Source organism: Petromyzon marinus, chromosome 8, assembly GCF_048934315.1.
Source record: "Petromyzon marinus isolate PM22_M1 ecotype Great Lakes invasive population chromosome 8, UKy_Petmar_22M1.pri1.0, whole genome shotgun sequence".
NCBI classification, from domain to species: Eukaryota; Metazoa; Chordata; class Hyperoartia; order Petromyzontiformes; family Petromyzontidae; genus Petromyzon; species Petromyzon marinus.
Window position 1 is genome coordinate 15,819,481 of NC_133674.1, and position 23,064 is coordinate 15,842,544.

The 23,064-nt window shown below is 43.0% G+C and overlaps 1 protein-coding gene across 3 annotated transcripts; it reads right to left on the reverse strand.

Moving 5' to 3' along the window:
- Nucleotides 1-236: 236 nt before the first annotated feature.
- CASP3 (caspase 3) lies at nt 237-21,779 on the reverse strand. Of its 3 annotated transcripts, none has more exons than XM_032949881.2 (7): nt 21,540-21,779; nt 11,054-11,210; nt 8,617-8,750; nt 7,587-7,715; nt 6,153-6,328; nt 2,743-2,878; nt 237-2,614 (listed from the first exon to the last, which is right to left on the reverse strand). In XM_032949881.2, exons 2-7 carry the CDS (start codon nt 11,197-11,199, stop codon nt 2,376-2,378), a joined length of 960 nt encoding a protein of 319 aa, XP_032805772.1. In that variant the 5' UTR covers nt 11,200-11,210; nt 21,540-21,779; the 3' UTR covers nt 237-2,375. The 3 variants fall into 3 exon arrangements, with proteins under 3 accessions (XP_032805772.1, XP_032805771.1, XP_032805769.1); XM_032949880.2 differs by having other exon boundaries at nt 8,617-8,753; nt 11,054-11,206; nt 21,540-21,776; XM_032949878.2 differs by having other exon boundaries at nt 8,617-8,753; nt 21,540-21,776.
- Nucleotides 21,780-23,064: the final 1,285 nt, after the last annotated feature.

Here is a 23,064-nt window from a genome sequence, read left to right on the forward strand (position 1 = left end):
GAAGTCCTACCCAGGCCGCGCCGCTCGTTAGACCATAATTCACGAAGCTAGAAGTGCACATTGGTGAACAGGTGGAGGCCAAGGGACGATTCAGATAGTACTTGCCATTGATGTTCGCCGTCGCTAGAAATTTAACTCGACTCACTGGGTTCAAAGAGCAGTGCACTGACCACTGCATCGCTGCTCTTCCGAAGACCATAATGGACAGCCACAATTGTAATCACCAGTATACGTAGTGAGTGCACTGTATATTTTAATAATACAAACATTGTCATTACAAATACAAAATGTAGTGCAATGCAGCAGTCAGACAGAACTTCATGGTGAAATGAAACTCAACCATTACGCCAAGTTCATGATGCCTGTTTAAAAGACAAAGCAAGGTTATTGTGGATTCGGAAACGTAAATGAGAAAGGCTTTGGTTTTGCTCACAATCATAAACACAGAATAAAGCACTTGAGCAAAATATCTATATGGTTTAGCTTAAAAGGTGCCTTCTTTCATGTCCTTCCCTGTGCGGTGTTATGGTGCTCGGCTCCGTTTCAGGTCGGAAGGCACATTAAGGGCCACACCTTTGCTACACCAAAAAGCGTTGTATGCATGACACATGGCATTCAAAATGCATGGCTTAATAGAGCTCCGGCATTACCGTATACAATACGGCACTCACATGCTGGCGACATGAGATGACATGAAACATTATTAAAACCCCAACGTATAACAAAGGGTGAATACACGGTCTATTACACACACGTTTTCCCAATTGTGAAATTGCTACAATGAACAGTTATAAGGCACCAATCCGAATCTGTGATAAGTGATTAAACATGTGAAAAAAGTTGTATTGCGCCAAACCATGTACATACGTAAAAAAAATTACACAATTTTATCCATAGGCTTTCAATACCAATATTATTAATAATTGGTTTCCTTTGGGTCATGTCACCGTGTAAAAATGTGTGCCATAAATCCTCCTCCACCCACACGACCAAATAATAAAGGTGTCACTTTAATCAAACATGTGACATGTATGACCGATTCAGCAGCACAAGTGGCATTGTAAACTCGTAATAACCTGATACTGGATGAAATCTCCAGCCAAACGTCGCACCCATTGAAGTGTTGTGAGATTTCTCTATAAAAACAACAACACTGGTGGTGGTGCTGTTGAAGTAGTCACACATTTTCCCACGTTTGTTTCAAGTGACGCTTTTATCAATTGGTTGGGTCCGGTGGAGGAGGGTTCACGACACATTAACATGATGACCCAACCAAACAGAAACCAATTATGAATCATTACACAACATTACTAGATTAGTGTATTTTCATTGAAACAAATTCGCAAAAAAAACTACTCTGCGAAAGATAATAATGAAGGCTCTTTCAAAATGCATGCATGTTTCAAAATAACACATGCGGGAAATTACATTGGAGAATATTTCATAACCATTGAAGCATACAAGTACACAAGACATTCATTATGGATATTATCAGCAAAGCGGCATAAGAAAAACACGAGCAAGAACCTGCATTTTATAACAATGTGGTTTTACTCAAAAACGGTGCTCCTTAAATTTGGTGCTTCTTGAAACCAGAAATGTTGGTGTGGAATAGGTAATATTTTTCTACCCGAAAATACGCAATATAATCCACAAACAGGAAATGCCTCCCAAGTAAGTTGGCAGAGCACTGGCTAAAGCCTGATTTTTTTGTTAGGGTCCTCTCTTTGGGTCCCACACAGCCTGGCACGTCACCACCACGTAATGGTGAATGGCGGTTGTTATAATTGTCAATGGCACCTTGTGGTATTTACAAACATGCAAGTTATCATTGTGCCTTGCCTCTTCGTTCTGTCTAGTGACTCGTCAAAGAAAAGAATGCGCATTTGTTATTCATGACTTGCAAAAAGGGAAACTATAGACATGGAAAATGGTAACACTATTCACGCTAACCTAACTCAATATAGACCCAGCGATCATTTAATGTTGAGTATAAACCAAATAAACAGTGGAACACCTAGGAATGTCAAATACAACGCTTTTATTGAACTGTTTAGAATTTTTTCCACAAAGCCTTCTTAACCTGAGATACAGTTTTAAAAGGTCACATCAGAAAAAAAATCACATCTTTTTCATGTAGCATATAACCTAGTTGCTAAGTAAACCATTCAATTTCAAGGAACAACCTTGACTTTACCGAAAGAACCAAGAATATGGTACTAAACGTTTAAGAATTCTTATTTTTTTTAAAATCATGCCCACTGGCTTACAGCACACTCTTTCATTTAATTAAACATATCAATACACCATATTAGTTCATCCCTTTGCACATTTGCATAACCACAGATGGGGGTTAAACTTTTGTGACAATGCTCCTAGCGGGGAGATGGGAAGTGAAACTCCTTCGTGAGCATGGAGACAATGCAGGGGATTTGCTTCTTGCCGGAGAAGCGTGTGTCACTTGAGAACGAAACGTAGTCGTATGCCACTTTCCGGTTGACTCGCGTAAGCAGCTGCATCAACTCCAAATTAGAATTGGCGCTCTCTTTGAGGACCTTGCAGAACGCCTGCACGAACCACGACCCCGTGGCGACGTTACGCCACGAGTAGTAGCCTAGTGAAACGAAGGCAGGTCACAGAAACATTGAGTCGTCACCAAGCTGCCCTGCCAACATACTGCCCACAGAAATAATCGTTATAGGTGAAGAGACCATAGCGGTTTGCACAGACAGCCGTGCTCACCAGGCACAGTCGAGTAGCAGTAGAGGAAGTCTGCCTCCACTGGGATGGTTTGGCGAGATATCGACTCGGAATCGGTTTCCACATCATTATCCGCGCACATGGTGCTCCCCTCATCAAACTCTGTCCCGCGGCATGCCTGCAATGCACGAGCAACAGCGTTTAACAGCGTTTAACAGCGACCTGCACACTCTGCATATATGGGCCTCCATCAAAGTATGGGGTGGATTTCTTGCGCATAGCAAAAAATGCTGCGCATAAACTGTCCAAATTCCATTGTTTATTCTGTTGCTTTTGGAAAGCAATGCACCAGACTGAATATCTGCATGTTGATAAGCCCTTTGAAGGTGGAATTACAACAGATACGCACAGGTATACATTTCCTCGAGTTAAAAAAAATGCTTGTGGGTAGCAGAAATGCTGTTTTTATTATAAAATTCTGGACCATGTCGATGATGCATCATGCAGGAAGATGGCGCCGCACCTACAGGCAGCTCTTCCCTGCTCAATCTATCGCTCCTGGTCCCCACCTTTCTCACCCCCTTCTCCCCCCCTCCCACACCCTTCTTCGTGTTTCAGTTCCCTCGGGTTTCCCTTCTTCTGTATTTCTTTATTTTTGCTACGGCACCCGAGTCGTTTTTTCCCGGCTCGCTGCCCTGCCCCCGCGTGGAGCCGCCCCATACTTTGGGCTTCTCCCACTCCCCCCACTCCGTGGCACACACTCGCCCGCTTTTCCACCATCTGCCACGCTGCTGTGGCCCTGCAGTGTGCCTTCCTGCGCGTCTCCATGCTCCTCCATGGCTCTTCGCCCGACCGTCGGGTTGCCTTCGGGGTTGCCCTGATGGAACCCCCCCCCCCGCCTTGGCGCCGAGCCGGGGACCGCCTTGCCGCCGCTGCATGCGGTGGCAAGGCGGTCCCGCTGTCGGCTCCTCACTCGCGCCGCCCTGCTAGGCGGTCGTGAGACCATGGGGCTGCCTGCTGTGCCACTTCAGGGGGGGGGGGTCCCGCACCGTTGCGGTGGCGATACCGCACGGCCCCTTCCCCAGGAACTGCCATAGCTGCCCATGGCGCCACCGCAGCCGGTCTGAACTGCAGCTGGGCTACACGGCCGCTGGGTGGCGCAGCCACGCCTGCCCAGCCATTCCCCCGCAGCGATGCGTCCTCGCCGCTCCGCTGTCACCAGGGGTGCCTGGGTCGGGCTCTCACTCGCCGGCGGTCTTGCAGTCGCTAAACCGCGCGGCCCTCGGACCACGCCATCTGGTGGGCTGCGTCAGCTGGCCGCTCGATGTCGCTGTGCTGTTGCTTCTCGCGACGGCATGGATGCGCTGTGGGCTGCGCCCTTCCGCCGCCTTGTCCTTATCTGTGCGTCTTGCGTCTACCTGTGCAGCTCTTTGTCCTTCACTTCTTCACTTCCCTTTGTACCGGTCCCTGCCCGTGCTTATATCCCTACGTCTGTCTGTGTTCGTCTCGTGTTTCTGCGCGTGCTTTTCTGTCTCCTGTACCCCATGTTTATGTTTGTCCGTGTCCTGATCCCTCTGTGTTTTTGCTAACGTTGTGTCCCTGCGTTTGTCCCCCAGTCACTGACTCGGTTACTTATGCATTCACACACCCAACCACTCACTCACCCACTTCCTCACACTACCGTACCTGCTCACTACATAATACACCCTCTACCATTGTTTCACTCACTCACTCATTAAATTCACAATTCTCCTACTAACCCATTCACACTTACTCAAATTCACTCAATCATTCGCTAACTTATGTGTACTTTTCCCCCGCTCCCATGTAAACCTCTTTGCATGTCCACAACTCATTCATTCAGCTACACATGCACTCACCGATGCACCCACCCAATCACTCTCTCAGTCACTCAATTACCCTCATATCCAATCTTACACCCCCCCTTCAACATTTTTAACACTCACTGACAAGCTCAAAAAATGAATCTGTTACCCACTTACTCACACACCAATTCACTCACTCTCTCATCATCTAATGGCTGCTCGTTCCCCGCTCCCATCTAAAACTGTTCGTCTCTTTCCAACTCAATCACTCAGCAACTTGTTCACTTATTCTCGCCGACTAACTTACCTCCCTACTCAATCATACACCCTCATCCAACTATTCGCTCGCGCATCAACCCACTCAACCAATTGTCCACGTACTCACTCACCCATGGATCACCGGTGAACTGCTGCTGCCCCAGCTCTCTCGCGACCATTTCCCTGCTTCCCTTCCCCTCCAAAAGTTAGAGCGTCTTGTCCACTCCCGCCTCAACAACTTCATCTTCACCCACTCCCACTACCCACTCCACCTGTCTGGATTTTGTCCGCACCACTCCACAGAAACTGCACTCATTATCATCCAGAACCACCTCTCCCCAGTCCTCATTCTCCTCGACCCCTCCTCGGCTTTTGACACTGTCGATCATCCCACTCTTATCTCTACTCTCTCTAATCTGGGAACTTCCGGCATTGCTTTATCCTGGCTCCAATCGTAGCTCTCTTCACGCTCATCCTCGGTCTCCTTCAAGCACTCCTGCACCCCTCCTTCACCCGTCACAGCAGGTGTTCTCCAAGGCTCTGTCCTGGCCCCCCTTCCCTCCTCTCTCTACATCTCCCCTCTCGAAACACTCATCTCCTCCTTTAACTTCTCCCACCACTTCTTCGCCGACTACATCCAAATATTATCCCTACATGAGTATGGAAATTAGCAGAAGTCAAGTTTTGAAAAAAGCCCAAGGTGTATGTTATTTGCAAGCCTAAAGACATCCCACCTCTGCTAGTTTATAAGTAAATGGATAAGTAAAATTAGATAAACGCCTACATAAAGCCTTGCTGGAGAGACTTGTTTGCATGAACACAAAATCCACGGTTAATTAGCCTGCAACACCTCGTACCATCACTTGGTTATGTCTTCCAGTTCGTGCAACTATTGTACAGGTAAAACCCTAACAACCCTCCACATGCGCTGCAGCCTACACCTTTGGACCAATGCCCACTGCAAATCAACACGCATCCTGCATAGTCTACATGTGTGACACTGGCTGTAATTGGTGCTCACCAACAGCAATCGGGACTTGTGTTTTGCGTGTGCTTGCAAGTCTTCGTCCTTGTGCACATATAAACAAGCGTTGTGTCTGTGTGTATGACAATGCTCCTGCAGGTGGTGCGCCTGCCAGTCAACTTCAGTCAGTAAACCCAAGGCACCTGGGTCTGTCACGTGACCTCTTGTCAGCGAGCCTTTGAAAAATTCACGTGGCCTCAAAAGTGCACATAACCTGGTGCAAGCGCCGTGGTGGTGGTGTCACTGCTACTTTGTTGTTGTTGATGCTCCTGTGTGCCTGAAGGACAGCTGTCAGATGGTAGCCACCTAAAGACTTTTGCCCAACCTCCTGCAGCTGTGCATACCTGTATGAAGAAGAGCTTGGGTTTGCCGACAAGACTGCGGCACAGGTCTCCGCGGAAGGGGGTGGTGAGATCGCGAATGGGCAAATAATTGTCCGTGCCGTAGATGACTCCCTCATCCCCGTGGCTCAGCAGGATACACACGAAGCATGCACATTGCCGGTGATCCTTCTCCGCAACTGCACCCAAGGCAAACCAGCACAGTTAACAACCAATAAACTCTGTACAATTTTATTTTACCAGGTGAGGCCCACCGAGCAGTAATAGCTCTTTTTTTCAGAAGCCACCTGGCCACAAATGATAGCTCCACGAAGTGGCTTATCATGTGGAAACTTATAGCTACCAAATACTCTAAACGCGTGTTTCTAAATATGGAGGGAAAAACTGGAGCACCGAGAGAAAAATCCACAGCACCACGGACAGAAAGAACACGGAAACTACAAATATAGAGGAGTCAGGGTCGGGGTCAAAGCCATGACCTCCTATATACCAGGCGAGGTAGTTAACATCTTGCCACCGTGGCCTACCAATGTCACAGCAAGCAAAATAAAGGCCACAGCATTTTACAAAGAGTGTACAAACTTTCACAGAAACAGAAAACGTGCATTCTTAATGCGAGGATTTTACTTGGCACAGCAGGGGAGCACAGGTGGTGCATCTGCCAATCATCTCAGCCATAATGTGTCTGTTGAACTTTTCGCACCGTACGTAGCCAGCCCTGTTTATCAGAGGTGCGGGCCAGATAATGATATCTGGGTCTATCCCGAGGCCTCCTGCAAAAGCAAGCCTTTAAGACATCACGTGGCCTCAAAGTGCACAGAGCCTATAACAAACGCTGCTGTGACATCACCGTCACTTAGTAGTGGCGAATGGGGACTGTTGCACTTAATTTTCTTCCATGCAGATGTTCTGTTTGTTAGATCTGTAAATCTACTTACTAGAGTAATGTTATTACACCATAGATTGTCTGTTTTTAAGCCAGAATATTTCAAAATTGGACCCTTTATCGCACTGTATACCTTTATCATTACCCTCTGCAGTTCTCGCAAAAGTGTTCAAGTGAAATGCTCAGAGAAACCTGCCGATAACCAATTAACAAAATAACTTTTTTTATGAGCCCATCATGCTTTTGATGTTTAAAAAAAGAAATTATAGCATTTGTAAAAGTCAACTGTGGTTGTTCTGTGAGAGATGGGTCCATGCAATGGGAATGTGTCATTTCCACCATTGCCCCAGGCTTGGAGATGGGTGTCTGGGTATCTGCCCTATTGCTCGCTAAAGGAAAGACATGTTGGCTTTTTGTTCATTTAAAACGCCTCAATTGCAACCTTGACACTAATTTGCCTGTGTGATATTTATATTAAACAAAACCATATTTTATCCCTGGATTCCATTGTTTTGTATCTTAACAAACATCTAATGTAAAATGTGTTTTACCTTCTGTAATATACGAGACCATCTCTTTTCTTTTCATATTGTTTTTCACTTCCACTTTAAATCCGATATCTTTGAAAAGTTTTTCAAGCATATCTCGATCCACATCTGTGCCAGTTCTTTCACCCATTCCTTAACAGCAGAAAGAAGTCAAACAGATCAGTCACCTTACATATACAGCTCTTTTGCCAATCCCTTACTGGATAACGCTCTCCCCACACCGTGTAGGTCATCGGGGTTATTTGACCATAGTTCGGCATTCTGATCGGTGTGGGTTGGTGAAGGTGCAGAGCATATAGATGCTTGAGCACAGAGGTACAGTACAACGATTGATGTTGCTCTGCTGCCCACTATGTAGCCCCGCAGTCTACAACGCCTGTATGCAGAGTGGCCGCCCATCCATGCAAGAGAGGCTCAACACTGCTTCGTTCGTTTCTGTGATCTGATGAGATCGGCACATTCTGGGTAATTTGGTCATAGGCTCAGTCATCTTATAACGTAGTGATAACCTTTATTCTAAAATGCGCATACAATTTAAAAAAATGTATGAAACCATCTACACGTCTTTGCTGCTGGACGTGTCAAGCCATTGTCTCATGTGGATACATTAACAAGTGCTCATTTTAAAGGATAAATCAGTGACTTTAGCTTCAAGCAATCAAACTGCTAAATAAATGCAATGCATCTCGAATCGGCACGTGTTGTTAAAAAAGCTTTCGAAGTTGTCAAAAAGTAATAGAATTGATATTCGTCGAGTTAATTTATGAGTAACGGCTCAAACCAATCGTAATTGGTCAAGGAGCAACTAATTACATACATATGAAATATTAAAGCACTTTTATCAGTTCACTGTTAGATGAAGGCCTCAACCATAGCGCTTCGGTCATGGAGCTTCTATGACGATACTTCACCACGCCAGTTAGTACGGGTTGATAAAGGTTGGAAAACCGATCATATTTGTAATCGTTTTTTGCCCGCGATTACCAATAATGGTGAAACAATGATACAACAACCCTAATAGATAAAAAAATACCTGTGCTCTGATCAAATGTCTTGTTGTTGATGATCACACAATATCCCACATTAGAGTAGTTCATGTTATAAGCCACTGAATCCGAGAGTCCTTCTGGATCCACCTCCATTTTTTCCTCCTTTCTTTTACCTGTCCTGCTGTTTGGCAAAAAAGAACAGAATACAGTAAAAGACAGAAGACAAAAAGGTCTTTTTTGAATTGGTGCAGCAGAATATGAAGCATGATGCGATGAATGTGGAAATTACTCAGGATAGGAATGGGTAGACAAAGAGGACCAGGGGGCTGAGTACATCAAAACTGCATAAATCGTAATTATCCCAACTCCGAACCATGGAGTGTGAAGCACAGAGTATCTGTACGTTTACCAGCCAGTTCGCAAACACGGATGTGCATCAGTGGTTGCTAGGGATTACGTCATTACCCACGTCATTACCCACACTTCAGCAACCCTCCGAACCATGGAGTGTGAAGCACAGAGTATCTGTACGTTTACTAACCAGTTCGCAAACATGGATGTGCATCAGTGGTTGCTAGGGATTATGTCATCACCCACGCTTCAGCAGCCAATCAGCTGCCAGGAAAACAAACCTTGCCAACAGTCTGTTAAAAGGCTATCTGGGATATATTTATATGTCTATTTTTCACAGTGTGTGTCTGTGGGGAGATTATTTGCATATGATTGCCCGCATGTGTTTGTGTGTCAGCTGTGTATGCATTTGTGAGCATATGTGGCTGTGTGCTTGTGTATTTGTGTCTTTTCGTGTGTATTTGTGATAGTGCATGTCTGTGTGCGCGTTTTTCTGTTTGTGAGAGCGCAGGTATGTGTAGGATACGAGTACAGGTGGACTCATGGGGAGTAGAAGCGAAGCGGTTAGCATGTTGTGCTCCAAACCCGGTGACACGAGTTCGATTCCGGCTCATGACCAACACCGGTGACGGTTATCTGAACTTGTCCTGGGCATCCTCTAGGCCAACTCAGCCTCAAATGAGCACATGGTGCAATGTATAAACATCACCACTCGAGAGACAAAGGTGGCCGACCATGGTACTAGCTACCCACCCCCTCGTGTGCCGTGCCAGGCTTCATAGTAGGGCTGAACGATTAATCGATTTCAAATCGCAATTTGAAACAATGCGATTAGCAAATCGCTAATCAATGTGAATTCCTATAACTTTCTTATTGGAATTGTTTTATTTTTTATTATTATTACATTATTTATGTAACGTGACAATTGTTCTGTTTGATATTTCTATTTCAATTCAAACATTTCAATAAATACATGTGGGAAGCAATTCATATATTTTAAGTTCTCGTCCTTGCATTAGAATATATAGAGCAGTTCATATTTTGATGGTATCATGTGGTAATGCTCCATCACATGTTTTAAATATATTACACAGTGAATATTGAATTGAAGCTTGACTTTAAAAAATGTAATAGCAAATCAAATTGCAATATCTGTCAGAAAAATCGCAATTAGATATTTTCCCCAAATCGTTCAGTCCTACTTCTTAGGTGCTCACTCAAAGTACTTGCCCCAACAGTCTTCTAAGGCTATACAGCAGATCTTTGTCTTTTGTTTTGCAGACTTAAGGCTGCTGCTCTCAGCTATCCCTACGATCCCACGTAAATGTACGCATTCCCCTTGCTTAAATCCTGTAGAGAATCGGTTATGGGACGAATCTTGGCCTACATAATTGCATCAGCCACTCAGTACCTCAGCCCCCGAAAGGCAGGAAATGTCATGAAGAACAGTGCAACTCATCATATCCATGACCTATCTATCTTTAACACCAAATATACATGGCCCCCACTAATTCCACAAATGGGTTCCTGATAAGAGTTGTGTGGAAAATCCATGCTATCCATGGTTTTTGGCAACCACACGGGGTTGCCTTTGCCGTGTAATTACTTTCATCCATGTTTTAAATAAATTATACTCACACGGAGAACATTTAAATGGCAGGGAATGGAAACTCAAACTGAGATAAAACACTTTTTATCCAGTAAGTTTGCATCAAATTAACATAACATGGAAATATTTCTGGTGTTCATTGCCGGTCAAGCATGTTATAAACCAGCTGATGGTGAAACGTCATTGAGAGGTGTGATGGTACGGTATGAGAAAGTAGCAATAACTATGGTGGGCAGTGAACGCAGTGCTTAGATGCTGAATGCAGTCTATTAGATAAAGCGTAATCATTATTGCCACGTATTACTTGATAATGCACCTCACACAAGTAGAAAACAAGCCCTGAAGCACTCAACAGAATTAAGAAGCATAATTTAACGGCGCACACTTCGCATAGGTAGGACACATGAACATTTCCAAGACAACAGATGACATTGCACACACTGGGGTTTAAGATAAACTAACACACAGAACAACTCGTGTAACAACTCCTGAGCACGGTGAAATGGTTACACTATGCTCACCTTTGCATGAAAGGCATGCCCCTGTCGCTACGGCTAGGAAATGCATCAGTGTTGTCGTGCAGGGCGACTCCATCACCACCATCCGCCCCAGAATTCTTGAGTTCCTCCGTCGTGGATGGGCTACGCTTGTCTTCTTTATCAGCCATTGCAAACCTACCTGCAGCAAACAAGGCACAGCTGTTTTTAGGACCCGAATGCTTTTGTGAATGGCTTTTAAATTATCCAATAGACTGAAGGTTAAAATGGACAAGTTAAGTGTTTTTTTTTAGAACAAATTTCTAATTGGACACGTTTTATAAATATGTTTGTTCAACTTGATACTTATGTAAGTCACACTAAAAATGAAATGGGAAGTTATAAAGAGATCAATATCTTGTTTTACACCATTATCACCTGGTGAATGGTATCACTTTTCAAAAAACATTTCAAGGCTCATCAAATATAAAATTGTGTAGATGTTAACTATCTCGCCTAGTATACAAGAGGGCATTGGTTGGATCCTGAGCCTGAAGACTGTATTTTTTGACTATGTATGGTCCCCCCGTGGTTGCGTGGATTTCTCTGGGTTTGCCGTTTTTTTTCCCTCGACATTTGGAAACATGCGTTTACAGTATGTGGCTGCTATACATTTCCAGACGACAAACCTCTTTGTTGAGGTAGGTCACTTCTAAATAATAGGTATAATAGCTGTGGGTCTTATCCTGGAAAATAAAACAAACATTGTTGAGTTACAGTTTCAATGGCAGAGCTCCCTGTGAGGCCATTGATCAGTGGACTTTGTGTCATTGATTAAAATGCAAACATCATCCTTCCAGATGACACTCAATACACACGCCAACAAGTATTCACAATTACAAAGGATGTATTTGTCCTGGCAGCACTGTTGGGCTAGCAGGTTTAAAAATCCCACACTTCCTCATCACAGGTAATGAGGAACATTTTGGAAAGCTAAAAGAAGTACACTTATAAGAATAAATAACTAGCAGAAGGGAGGGGAGAGCAATTAAGACACTTAAGACATAGATATCGACGCATGATAATTACTTTGACAAATAAATAGATGAATCTATATCGGATTCACTGCCCCATAAAACAATTTGTTCAAAGGGATATCATGGCAAGCAAATATTTGTCCGTGAACTCAGGTTGGCAATTCACAGCGCAGTGTGCTAACCACTGCCACTAGCCTTCAACAAACAGGCTCACCAGCATGGTTAAGTAGAGCCAAACAAGCCCAACGACAGACATGGCCTTTATCCAGCACTAGATATGTACCAAGAGGTACATTTTTATTTATTTTCCAACACTTGTCATGGTCTTGAGTGGAGGTATGAGTTTTAATCATTTCTGCTGTTTAAATTTTCCATTTATTACGTAAGCAACACTTGCTAACGGAGTAATATTGTATGTTTCCATTAGAGGCCAAGAGGCTGATGCTACTTCACAAAGTTGATTTTATATTTCTTAATACATAACAATAAGTGCAGTGCATGAATTTTTAAACATTTCACATAAAACAACGGTTTACCTAATTGGCAGCTGATAAACACCCATTTAAAAAGATCGCTCAAATGTTTTAAAAACACCTTCAGATGGGCAATACTACCACTCCCCAAAACAAGAGAGCTTAAAATTACAATGCAGTGACGATCTGGAATATTTACTGCCATGGGTGTTGTGCAAATCAAGTACAATACAGTATTACGAGGAAATACGTTTTAGCAAAACAATACCTGGCCTGAGGTGCAGCCAGTCATGTGCCTTCCTATGCAATATTTACCAAAAGTTTACCAGCATCATGGTACAATTGGTATCACGTACTTATATTTACTGAACTATAAACTTTTTTAAACACACTTTGTTATAAATCAAGTCTTAACTCTTTACAAGTGTGAAACCCTAATCAATGTACTGTTATCTGATCATTATTATTATTTCAAGGAGTGTAACATTATTACAGAGGTGTTTAAATTCATCATTGAAAATCGCTTCTTGCGATATGTGCATAGAATATTTCATGTAACAATGTATTATCTTCAATTCAAATTAATTGTACATAATGGATGTTGGCTTCGTGTGATAACTTTCTGTACAACTGAAAAACATTATTGCTCCTTCCAATGGATCACGGGGGGGGGAAATCGTGTGAGGCGCATTTGTTCACAATGTTTGAAGAGTAACAACTGTTTATGAAATACAAATTCATCACCTGCCTATTGTGTATCGACTGCTCGATTTGAGCCTCCCCATGCCATCGCTATCCTTCACGGTCCAGTGCCGGGTCCAGTGCCGCTAACACTCCTGCACTTGAACTGATGTCATCGCTCCATCTCCATAGTGGTCACACTTTTGGATGAGTTCCCCTCGTTTGAGCAGCCATTCCCATTACCAGTCTCATCCATCAGCCATCATCCAATCTACTCATGTGTCCTGCCCAAACCCATTTACGTCTATAAATTGTCCGTAGGTGGGTGAATAAAATACAAGTTAACTTGTGCTAAACTATACACTCTTATGAAATGTGATACCTCAGAGATGGTGCATAATAAAAAAGTGAAAAAAGGCCACGTAAAGAAGTTGTCTCACGCAGATGAACGCTTCCATTAGCTGTTGAGGTTGTTAGGTGTTAATTTTGCATGAATCGAAGCCTTTCCAGCTATAGGAATAGGTTTTACCCTTTTAATTGGCACAAAAACTGACACCTTTATTCAAGGCATCATGTTTGCAATAACCACAACACAAGCAGTCAAAATGCAAACAAAATAGACAACTCTGATAATAATATGCACTGTCCTTGAATTTGATTGGTCCACACCCGAGACTGCTTTTATTAGAGCCTAGTCTCCATTGGTGTTGGACCAGAAGACGCCAAAAAAAGACGCCTTTCCAGCTGTTAAGCAGTGTGGAGATGAACGTTCTTTTAAATGTTATTTTTCTACTTGCATTTACAAATACATCAAATTGCTACAATGTATTTTACTTTTTAACAATTTTAATTACTGTACACAGAAACATGAAGATATTTAAACCCTGCAAAACATACATATATAGAACGATAGTTGAACCATTTAATAATTTGAGTTTTAAATGTGCATTATTTGCGTGAAGCAAAATTTGCTTCACTGATTTTTATCTCACAAAAATGTGGTTTGGGTGTTGCAACTACCATTGTGTGTACACGTAGGCAGAGAGACACGCTTTCGTCCAGCCACCCATATGTGAAGCCCTTCTTGAGTATCACGTGAGCAGGGCACGTGAGCAGTGCGGATCAGAGGCTACACTACGTACATGTACGAATGTGTTAACACCCGCGCCCCATCCAATCAGGAAGTAGTTCCGTGCCATTTCAACAACACTAGGGGAAGACGTGCCCCTAAGCCATTACATTTGAAAGATTTTTTTTCATACCCACTAACAAATACAGAATTTACCTAGGACTGATAAACCTCACAAGCAGTCGAAACGTCGATAAAGTTGGCTTTAGCTGTGCCAAGTACAAGGACACGCAAAGATTGGCCAGTAAAATTACAAGCAAAAACGGCCATGCGTATTTTTGTTGTAACGTTTTGTACCAAAACTAATTTTCCTAAATGCACCATCCCAATTAATGTACCGTTGAAATATCTATGTATGGACAAATGTTTTGAGATGGAAGGTCATATCTATTATAACCGTAACTGCGTTTTTACAATCTGATAAGCGTTCCTCATATTGTACAAGATACTACCAACTCCTAACAACAAAAAAACAAACGTAATCTCAAAGTTTCAAATGCCACCCAAATATTCTTGGTTCTTTCGGTAAAGTCACGTAGAAGGGAAACAATAAAATAATAAAAATATAAAACAATAAAATTCTCCCTTCTACGTGACTACCAAAAGAACCAAGAATGAATCCCTGCAGTCACGAAAGCTTTAAATCAAAATGCCACCCACATCTTAAGGGAAAATGGTAATTCCTGGGGATCCTTATACCAATCTTAATGTCACTGTGGGTATTCGAGTACCGTGAGTCACCCATTGCCCATGCAGCAGACAGCACACACCTCAGAGCTGCAGGCACAAGACAAAAGCAGCGCTGAGTGCTGGCTGAGTCAGCCGCATGTCGTCACCACAGCACAGCCTGCATACACCAATGACCCCACAAACTAAGTGTGCACTCAACACGAAACTTCAATCAAGGCATTTATCACTTTTGCACACTTTTCAAAATGCTTTGCCAATCGCACTGTGCTCATTCCTGACCACAACTAGGTCACTTCTGTATCAGTGTATCTTTCGCTGTATTTCAAATTGAACATAAGTGCTTGGAGCCAATTTATGTCAACAAATGTAATGTATGACATAAAAGACTCCTTCCTGCGCTTCAGCTGCTCGTTCCAATGGTAAATCCAGCTTGTGAGACTTGCTAAATAAGTAAAAATGTAATCTAACCGGCTATGCAATGCACATCTGTATTAAGGGTTTAGAGAAATTAATTCACAATTTAAGTTTGCTTGGTCAAAGATTTTGTTAAAGCAAATAATTTCACTGGTAATTTTTGTTTCTTTCCTTCTTGATTCTAGTTTTATGCCGAAGGGAGAAATGCTCCCATGTTTCTGAGCATCTCTCCATTCATCTGCTACCATCCTCTCACCTCAATCCCCATCAACCACCATCCCCGAAAGCCAAATCCAAAATGTCATATCCGACCAACTGATGGTCTCTGCTCCTCTTCACTCAACTTCACTAGTGATTTAAACGTCTATCATTCATTCCGATAAAGTTTCTAGTCACTCCTATGACCGACACCGCATTGGCAGGGCTTTATCGAGCAGTGGATTGGAAAAGACCTGTCATGTACACAAATACACATTTTCATTGTGATTACTCTACAGTAGATTTGCACGTTGTCTTGCTGCTTGGCTGCCTACTAATGATAAGAGAAAAACATCGCTTGGAAGGGTCTTGTTTGCATCCACCTGAATACCAAAGCAAAGTTTCAGGCACTGTCCCAACGCAGACGAATGACAAAGCCCACATGTGAGGTGGATCAAACTTGTGTGCCTCCGCAGTCGAAGAGAATAATATATTTGATAAATTACAATAGTTCATTGTGAAATGACATGGCACTTGCGACTAAATAATGTATTGCGCATTATCATCATTTATTATTGATGTGGTGCTCAAATAAAAAAGTTAATCTAGGAGTGCGATATCAAATATAACCATGTGAACCCAGAGCATAACAAACAAGCATTGTAAAGCCATATATAGCCAATAACCAATATAACACACTGGTAACATTAATAATTATCCCATCTATCTATCCCATCAACTGCATCCTTTGTGAGCTTTCACTCCTGATATGAATATTGCTAATGATACAAAAAACAAATTCCCCGACCACCGTTTGCAAAAGAACGTTATCTTGAAATTTCTGTGGAAAATCACGGCATATTTGTTTAGATTCTAAACACAAGTGTTTACTACCTCTGAACCCTAAGCAAAGAATAGTACATTATATAAAACATACCCTAACAGATTAAACGTGAACATTTCACTACAGCTTCGTTCCATTATAAATGCATTTTATGCCAAATGAAACGAGGCCTTTGGACTGTAGTACCGTAATGGCAAATATGCATACCCATACAATTTGGGGTGAAAATGTGCTCGTGTCTTCTTTTATAACAATGGCACAATCACCAGGCTGACATCTTTTGAGTAATTTCGTCAACGTGTGAAATGGGCCCAAGGACTATTCACTGATAGTTTTCCGGTCACGACGACTTGCGGATGTATCAGGATATGAACACGGAACGTTACTTCTCTGCGAGCGCTTATGGCAAAAGGTCGGTTACTGCGAGTTATAAAACAAAACATTAGTTCCTCTTTTGTGATGGTGTTCATCCGATTTGGCGCGGTTGGCTACATACGGTGTGAAAGAAGTTCAACGTACATGCATACATTATACTCGGTTAGTTTTGCACTAAACATATGGAAATATCCACGAAAATTAGAATATTAATACCTCTGAGTAATCAAAAGGAATAATTTTACAAAACCGAAAATCTAATTTAGAAAATTAGATTATGAATACCGTAATCACGTTGGTCCTTAGGTGTGTATGGAATTTGATACAATTTATCATCACAGTTAGATAATTATTTATCCATTATGACAATGCCGTATTAAAGACGCCTTTCGGCTTTGGAGCTCTCCCCTCAAGACATTTAACAACCCATATAATTTGACACATTGTGTAATCCTAAAGTCACTAAGCCAGTAAAGTTGGTGTGGCTAGAGAGCTCTTACATGCCAAAGGTTGATAATAAATTATACTGCTATATTTCATCAACACAGGGTTGATACTTTTTTTTTAAGAATCCAATATAAATTTTAAGTGGTAAGTCCATATATTGTGTAGGAACTTTACACAAAATGACCAAGAGAAGAGCAATGTGTATCACCACATCAGTCTCAATTTCTAATCTGAATAAAACACTGTTAAATAACCGTCCTGATACAACTACAGTACTGTATAGTCAATGAATATTTCCATTTAAAATTTATAACACAACTAAATGGGTTTTAATACGTAGATTAATTATATAACTGTCAAATAGTGGTGGTTACATTTAATCCAGCACTTTGGAGGTTAAGGGTTTATCGATCACAGACTTCTCAAACTGACAAAACATTTTCTGATGATATAATGCATCAAAACAATAAAAGGCATGCAGGCTGGAAACAAAGATAACGTCACACAAAGGTGTGCTGCGAGCGAACAGCAGGAAGGCCTGACTCCCATCATGCCTTGCATGCACGTCATGTGACCACGACATTGCACATACAATGCTCTTAGCTTTGTCAGCTGTTCCGAGCTTGTGGTTTAGACAAGGCTGAGATCATTCCACATGCAATGTGGTGGGTCACACGACGTGCATGCAATTGATACTGGGAGTTGAGCCATCCTGCTGTTTGTGAGCATAAATCATCCTGTGTATCCCGGCTTCCTCCCACACACCTTTTATGGAGTTGGCCAATAACGGAGTTTGGCTCTGCACAGCAAAGTGCCTTAGAACGTCCATCCAGAGAAGCTCTAAAAGGATCATGCCATCTAAATGCATCCCATTCCTCACCTACAAATTGCAGGTGATGGCAATGTACATGTACTGAACATACCGGCTGTAGTGTTATAGTGATGAACACCGCCACTTAGCCAGTTTTCACAAAGTCCATATGTAAACCCCCGCCAGGAATAATAAAAGTGTACGTTAAAGGACTGTGGAATGTACTTAACACCACTGGCGACACAGACAACCGTAAATCGTTTACGTGCGTCAACAATCTATCAAACGCAGTTTCCATGTTGAACATCTAATGCCAATATAAAAAGCATATTTACACAAAGTATAATATGTAGAATAGATTTTCACCATGCATAAATGACATGACTGTAACTTCATTATTTACCATGTTTAACTTATGGTAAGCACAAAGTTTAATCCTGCCCAAAAGAGGCCTCTCTGCAGAAAATAAAATGTATGTATAACTGATTTGACACCGTACGTAGCCAACCGTGCTAATACCTGGTCTAGACATCAGTGGCAATGTACACATTTCTACCACATAAGTGGTAAGCACTCATGTGGTTGAACCAGTTCTAGCCCAGTGTAATGAATTTAATGATGCATTACTGGATTATTGGTTGTTCGTAGAACCCAAAAACTAAGAAAAGGAAACAATGGAAAGAAATAGGGAAAGCCTTTGCGCCCCCCTGTACTGTAGTGGAAAGTTACAACACTTAAATTCAGTGTTCCGGACAGAACATAGTGACATGAGTGGGTACCACTTCGGGCACCCATTACAATAAAATTGGAACAATGTGCAATTGCCATATTTACGTATAGTGAATGCTACATTTAATACTTCATTAGGCTTGTGGAAATCCCAAACCATACGGAATCAATAAATATTGTTTATATACTGTACGTTATAATACTGTGGTATTACTATAACTGTGCTAAACAATTCATCCGTGTACGCCACGGATGAGTTTCTAATTTGAAAATTGTCAGATTTAGGATTTTCAAAGGCAATTTCGGATATTTTAGGATCATTTACAGAACGCGCCAATGCAAATCGCCTAACAATTTAGTCGTCTTCCAAAGTCAGGAGGAGACACCACTTGCTGGGAAGTGTGGAAGTGAATTATATTTCGGATCAGGGCCCGATATACGGATTTTTCAGATGAACCCAAACATCGGGAACGGTTCCCTACTACAGTATGACAGCACTGTGATGTGTATACAGGTACACGACTTATACTATTGTGATGTCGAAACATACATGTGAATACCGCACATTCTGGCATTTTAATTACTTCGCTGTTCAACTATTGATGTTAATGCAGTGTGTATATATCAGTGCAATATTGTATCGTGCATCGATTGTTTTTATTCATTACTGTGCTACTTGGCTGTACTACCACACAACACCATGCACAGTACTCTGTACTGTATTACATACATACCTTTACAATGATCCAGCGAACTGCAAACCATGGTTATAGTTCAGGAAATAGCCAGAGCTTTTACAACAAAACTAATTAAAGAGGGGGTGCCCTGGAAAAACTTGATAACCCACTTTTTTATCAGCTGACCAATCACAGATAGGCATCTTCATTCACACAATGTTATATTTGATTTTACCAGGTGAGGCCCACTGAGCTATATACAGTATCTCTTTTTCAGAAGCGACCTGACCAGAAATGATGGCCCAATGCAGTGGCTTGTCACGTGGAAATGTAAAGCAGCCGAATCATCTCAAAAGCACGTCGATTTTAAATGTGGAGGGAAAATCCCCCAGAGGTAACGGAGAAAAATCCACGCGCCCACGGGGAGAGGCGAGGTAGGTAACATCTCCTAGCCACCGTGATGATGATGAGAAATGCAAACTCCAAATATGCAGCAGGCGTCAGAGGGTCGGGTTCAGAACCCACAACCTCCTGTATACCGGGCGAGGTAGTTAACATCTCGCCACCGCGGCGGCCCTGTGTTTAATTGTAACTTTTCCCCAGAAATGCGTCAGGCAAATTTACTTCAGGACAGTATTCCTTTTAACCCCCCCCCCCCAACCAATTTCTTGACAATGAACCTTTTGTGGCTTATCAATGTGTTTTTTTCTCCAGCCATTCCCTTTCAAAGTCACCGAAACGCAATCGTACCCTGTACAGTAACCATACAACACACGGGCGGTGCCTAAACAATTACGCATCACAAAGCATTGCACATCAGCACCACGAGTAACAACTCCTAACGCCACCACCGTGCATCTCCGCTTCTGTCAATTCATTGCTGGGATGTATGAACTATACAACTATAATCTATTGTTTATATATCATGAGACCTTTGCCAATACTAAAATATGATAGTAGTTTTTTTTCCATGTCTCTGGTGTGGACCAATCAGTTTCAAGGACAAGGCATATATTCAGTGTTTTTTGTTTGCATTCTGACCACAAGTATTGTGGTTAATGCAGACATGATTCCTTGTAAAAGGTTTTTCAGTTTCGTATTTTTAACATCTTAAGACCTGTTTTGTTGCCAGAAAAAAGGGGAAAAACCTACCATCTTATTGTTTTTATTTTACCAGGAAAGGCCCAACCGAGCTATTCTGTATATAGCTCTTTTACAGACGACCAGGTCACAACAAACGACAACTCAACGAAGTTGTGGCTTCATCGTCACGTGGAAATGTATAGTGGCCAACTACAGTACAGTACTCTAGATGAATGTTTCTAAATGTGGAGGGACAACCCGGAAGAACCTTGAGAAAACCCCACGCGACCACGGGGTGAGAGACACCGCGAACTCCAAATATACAGCAGAAGGCGTTAGGGTCGGGATCGAACCCACGACCTCCTGTGTACCAGGCGAGGTAGGTAACATCTCCTAGCCACCGTGATGATGATGAGAAACGCAAACTCCAAATATACAGCAGGCGTCAGGGTTGGGATCGAACCCACGACCTCCTGTGTACCAGGCGAGGTAGTAAACATCTCCTAGCCACCGTGATGATGAGAGAAAATCAAACTCCAAATATACAGCAGCAGGCGTCAGGGTCGAGATCGAACCCACGACCTCCTGCGTACCAGGCGAGGTAGTTAACATCGCCTAGCCACCACGACAGATAAGAGGGCTTCTCGCCACTCCGTACGTGTCGTGGCGAGGTGATGACTTCCCGGCACTTGACCTTGCCGGCCAGTGCGGCTCTGTTGCTAAGGCGGAGTGTGTTGGGTGGGCGCATAGAAGTACAACACAACTGTTGATTTTTGCCGCACTCGTCTCTGCCGCCAGCCCAACCCACCACTTAGCTCCTTTGAAGCCACTATCCATCCAGTCGGAGCCCCGATCGAGCGAATTCTCGCCCGAAACCTCCGTAACGCAACACGGGGAGCGGGCGGCGGCGGGGGGGAACAAAGCGGCGTCCGCCACCACTCACCGGAACGACGGCGACGACTTCTACCCTACAAACTACTGGGCGGCGGGGGGGGGAGGGAAGAGCCGCCGCCGCTGCTGCTGCTGCTGCCGCGCGGAGTAGCAGGGGGTTTGTTAGTTTCTTCTTCTTCGAGAGAGAGAGAGACGGATGGACGTGAGGGACGGTCCGTGCAGTGCCCTCCAGCACTTCCACGCCGCTTCTTGTAGCCGCGAGTTCAGGGAAGTGGCTGCGCGCTGACGTCACCGGCGGCGGAGAGCGTGACGTCACCGCGGGTTGTTGACTCCGCCCCACCTGTACTTATTACTAACGAACCACAATTTCCATTAAAAGCTTTCGTTACTGCAGGGGATTCATATTAAGTGCACTACTTACGACTGCTAAACTCGTGCACAAAGCCTCAATGGGGCGTTAGGTTCGTCACAGTCTGGAACAGGGCAAAACATATTGAACTTTTAATGTTGGCGTAAAGTTGGCCCAAAGTTGCCTTAACGTTGAGCCCAACGTTGAGGCAACGTTGGGTCAACGTTGCGGCAGTGGACAGCCCAACGTCACGCGTTGTTGACTCCCCCACCAGTACTGTAAAGGGTTTAATAATATAAGTATTACTCCTGGTAAACTCGTGCACAAAGCCTCAATGGGGCGTTAGGTTCGTCAGTCTGGAACAGGGCATAACATAGTTGAACGAACTTGTAATATTGGCGTAAAGTTGGCCCAAAGTTGCGCCAACGTTGAGGCCCAACGTTGGGTAAACGTTGGGTGAACGTTGAGGCAGTGGACAGCCCAACGTCACGCGTTGTTGACTCCCCCACCAGTGCTGTAAAGGGTTTAATTGTTATTAAACCCGTGCCTATAGCCTCAATAGCATTAGATCGGTCTGTCTAATGGGACGAAACATAGCAGTGAACTTGTAATGTTGCCTCAACGTTGGACCAACGTTGCCACATGGCGAAAACACAGCAGTGGGCTTGCGACGTTGGCATGAGGTTGGCTGACGTTGAGGCAACGTTGGCCCAACGTTGCACGTTTACTGGGATAACTCATTCAAAAGTGAGCTGATGTGAAGGCAACTGTCGTTTAAAGTTAAAACAAAACAATCGTGAGCGTCGTTGTGAAGAATATTACGGAATAAATACATGAGCAGACTGTACGCCTCCCTCTCTTATGTGTACATCCACACTACGTAAAGATAAAAAAAATGCACATCAGCATTAATTGTGCAACACAAGCAAACGATTGTAGTTTTGATGCGTATAGAAGTTGTGTTGCTATGATCGATGTATCCCCCAGAGAAAACCGACCAATACTTTCCAAAACTGAAATTATATTATTTGGGTCTTTCGGTAAAGCCACGTAGATAGAACAAATAATTAATAAAAATATACCAATATCACGACGTTTCAATCGCAACACAAGCAATCGTCATCAGGTGAAAAATATAGCGGTAGACCCAAAGAATATGAATTCTTGCAGTCACGAAAGCTTTAAGTCAAGACTTATTAATATTAATGAAGATAAAAAAAATACTGCG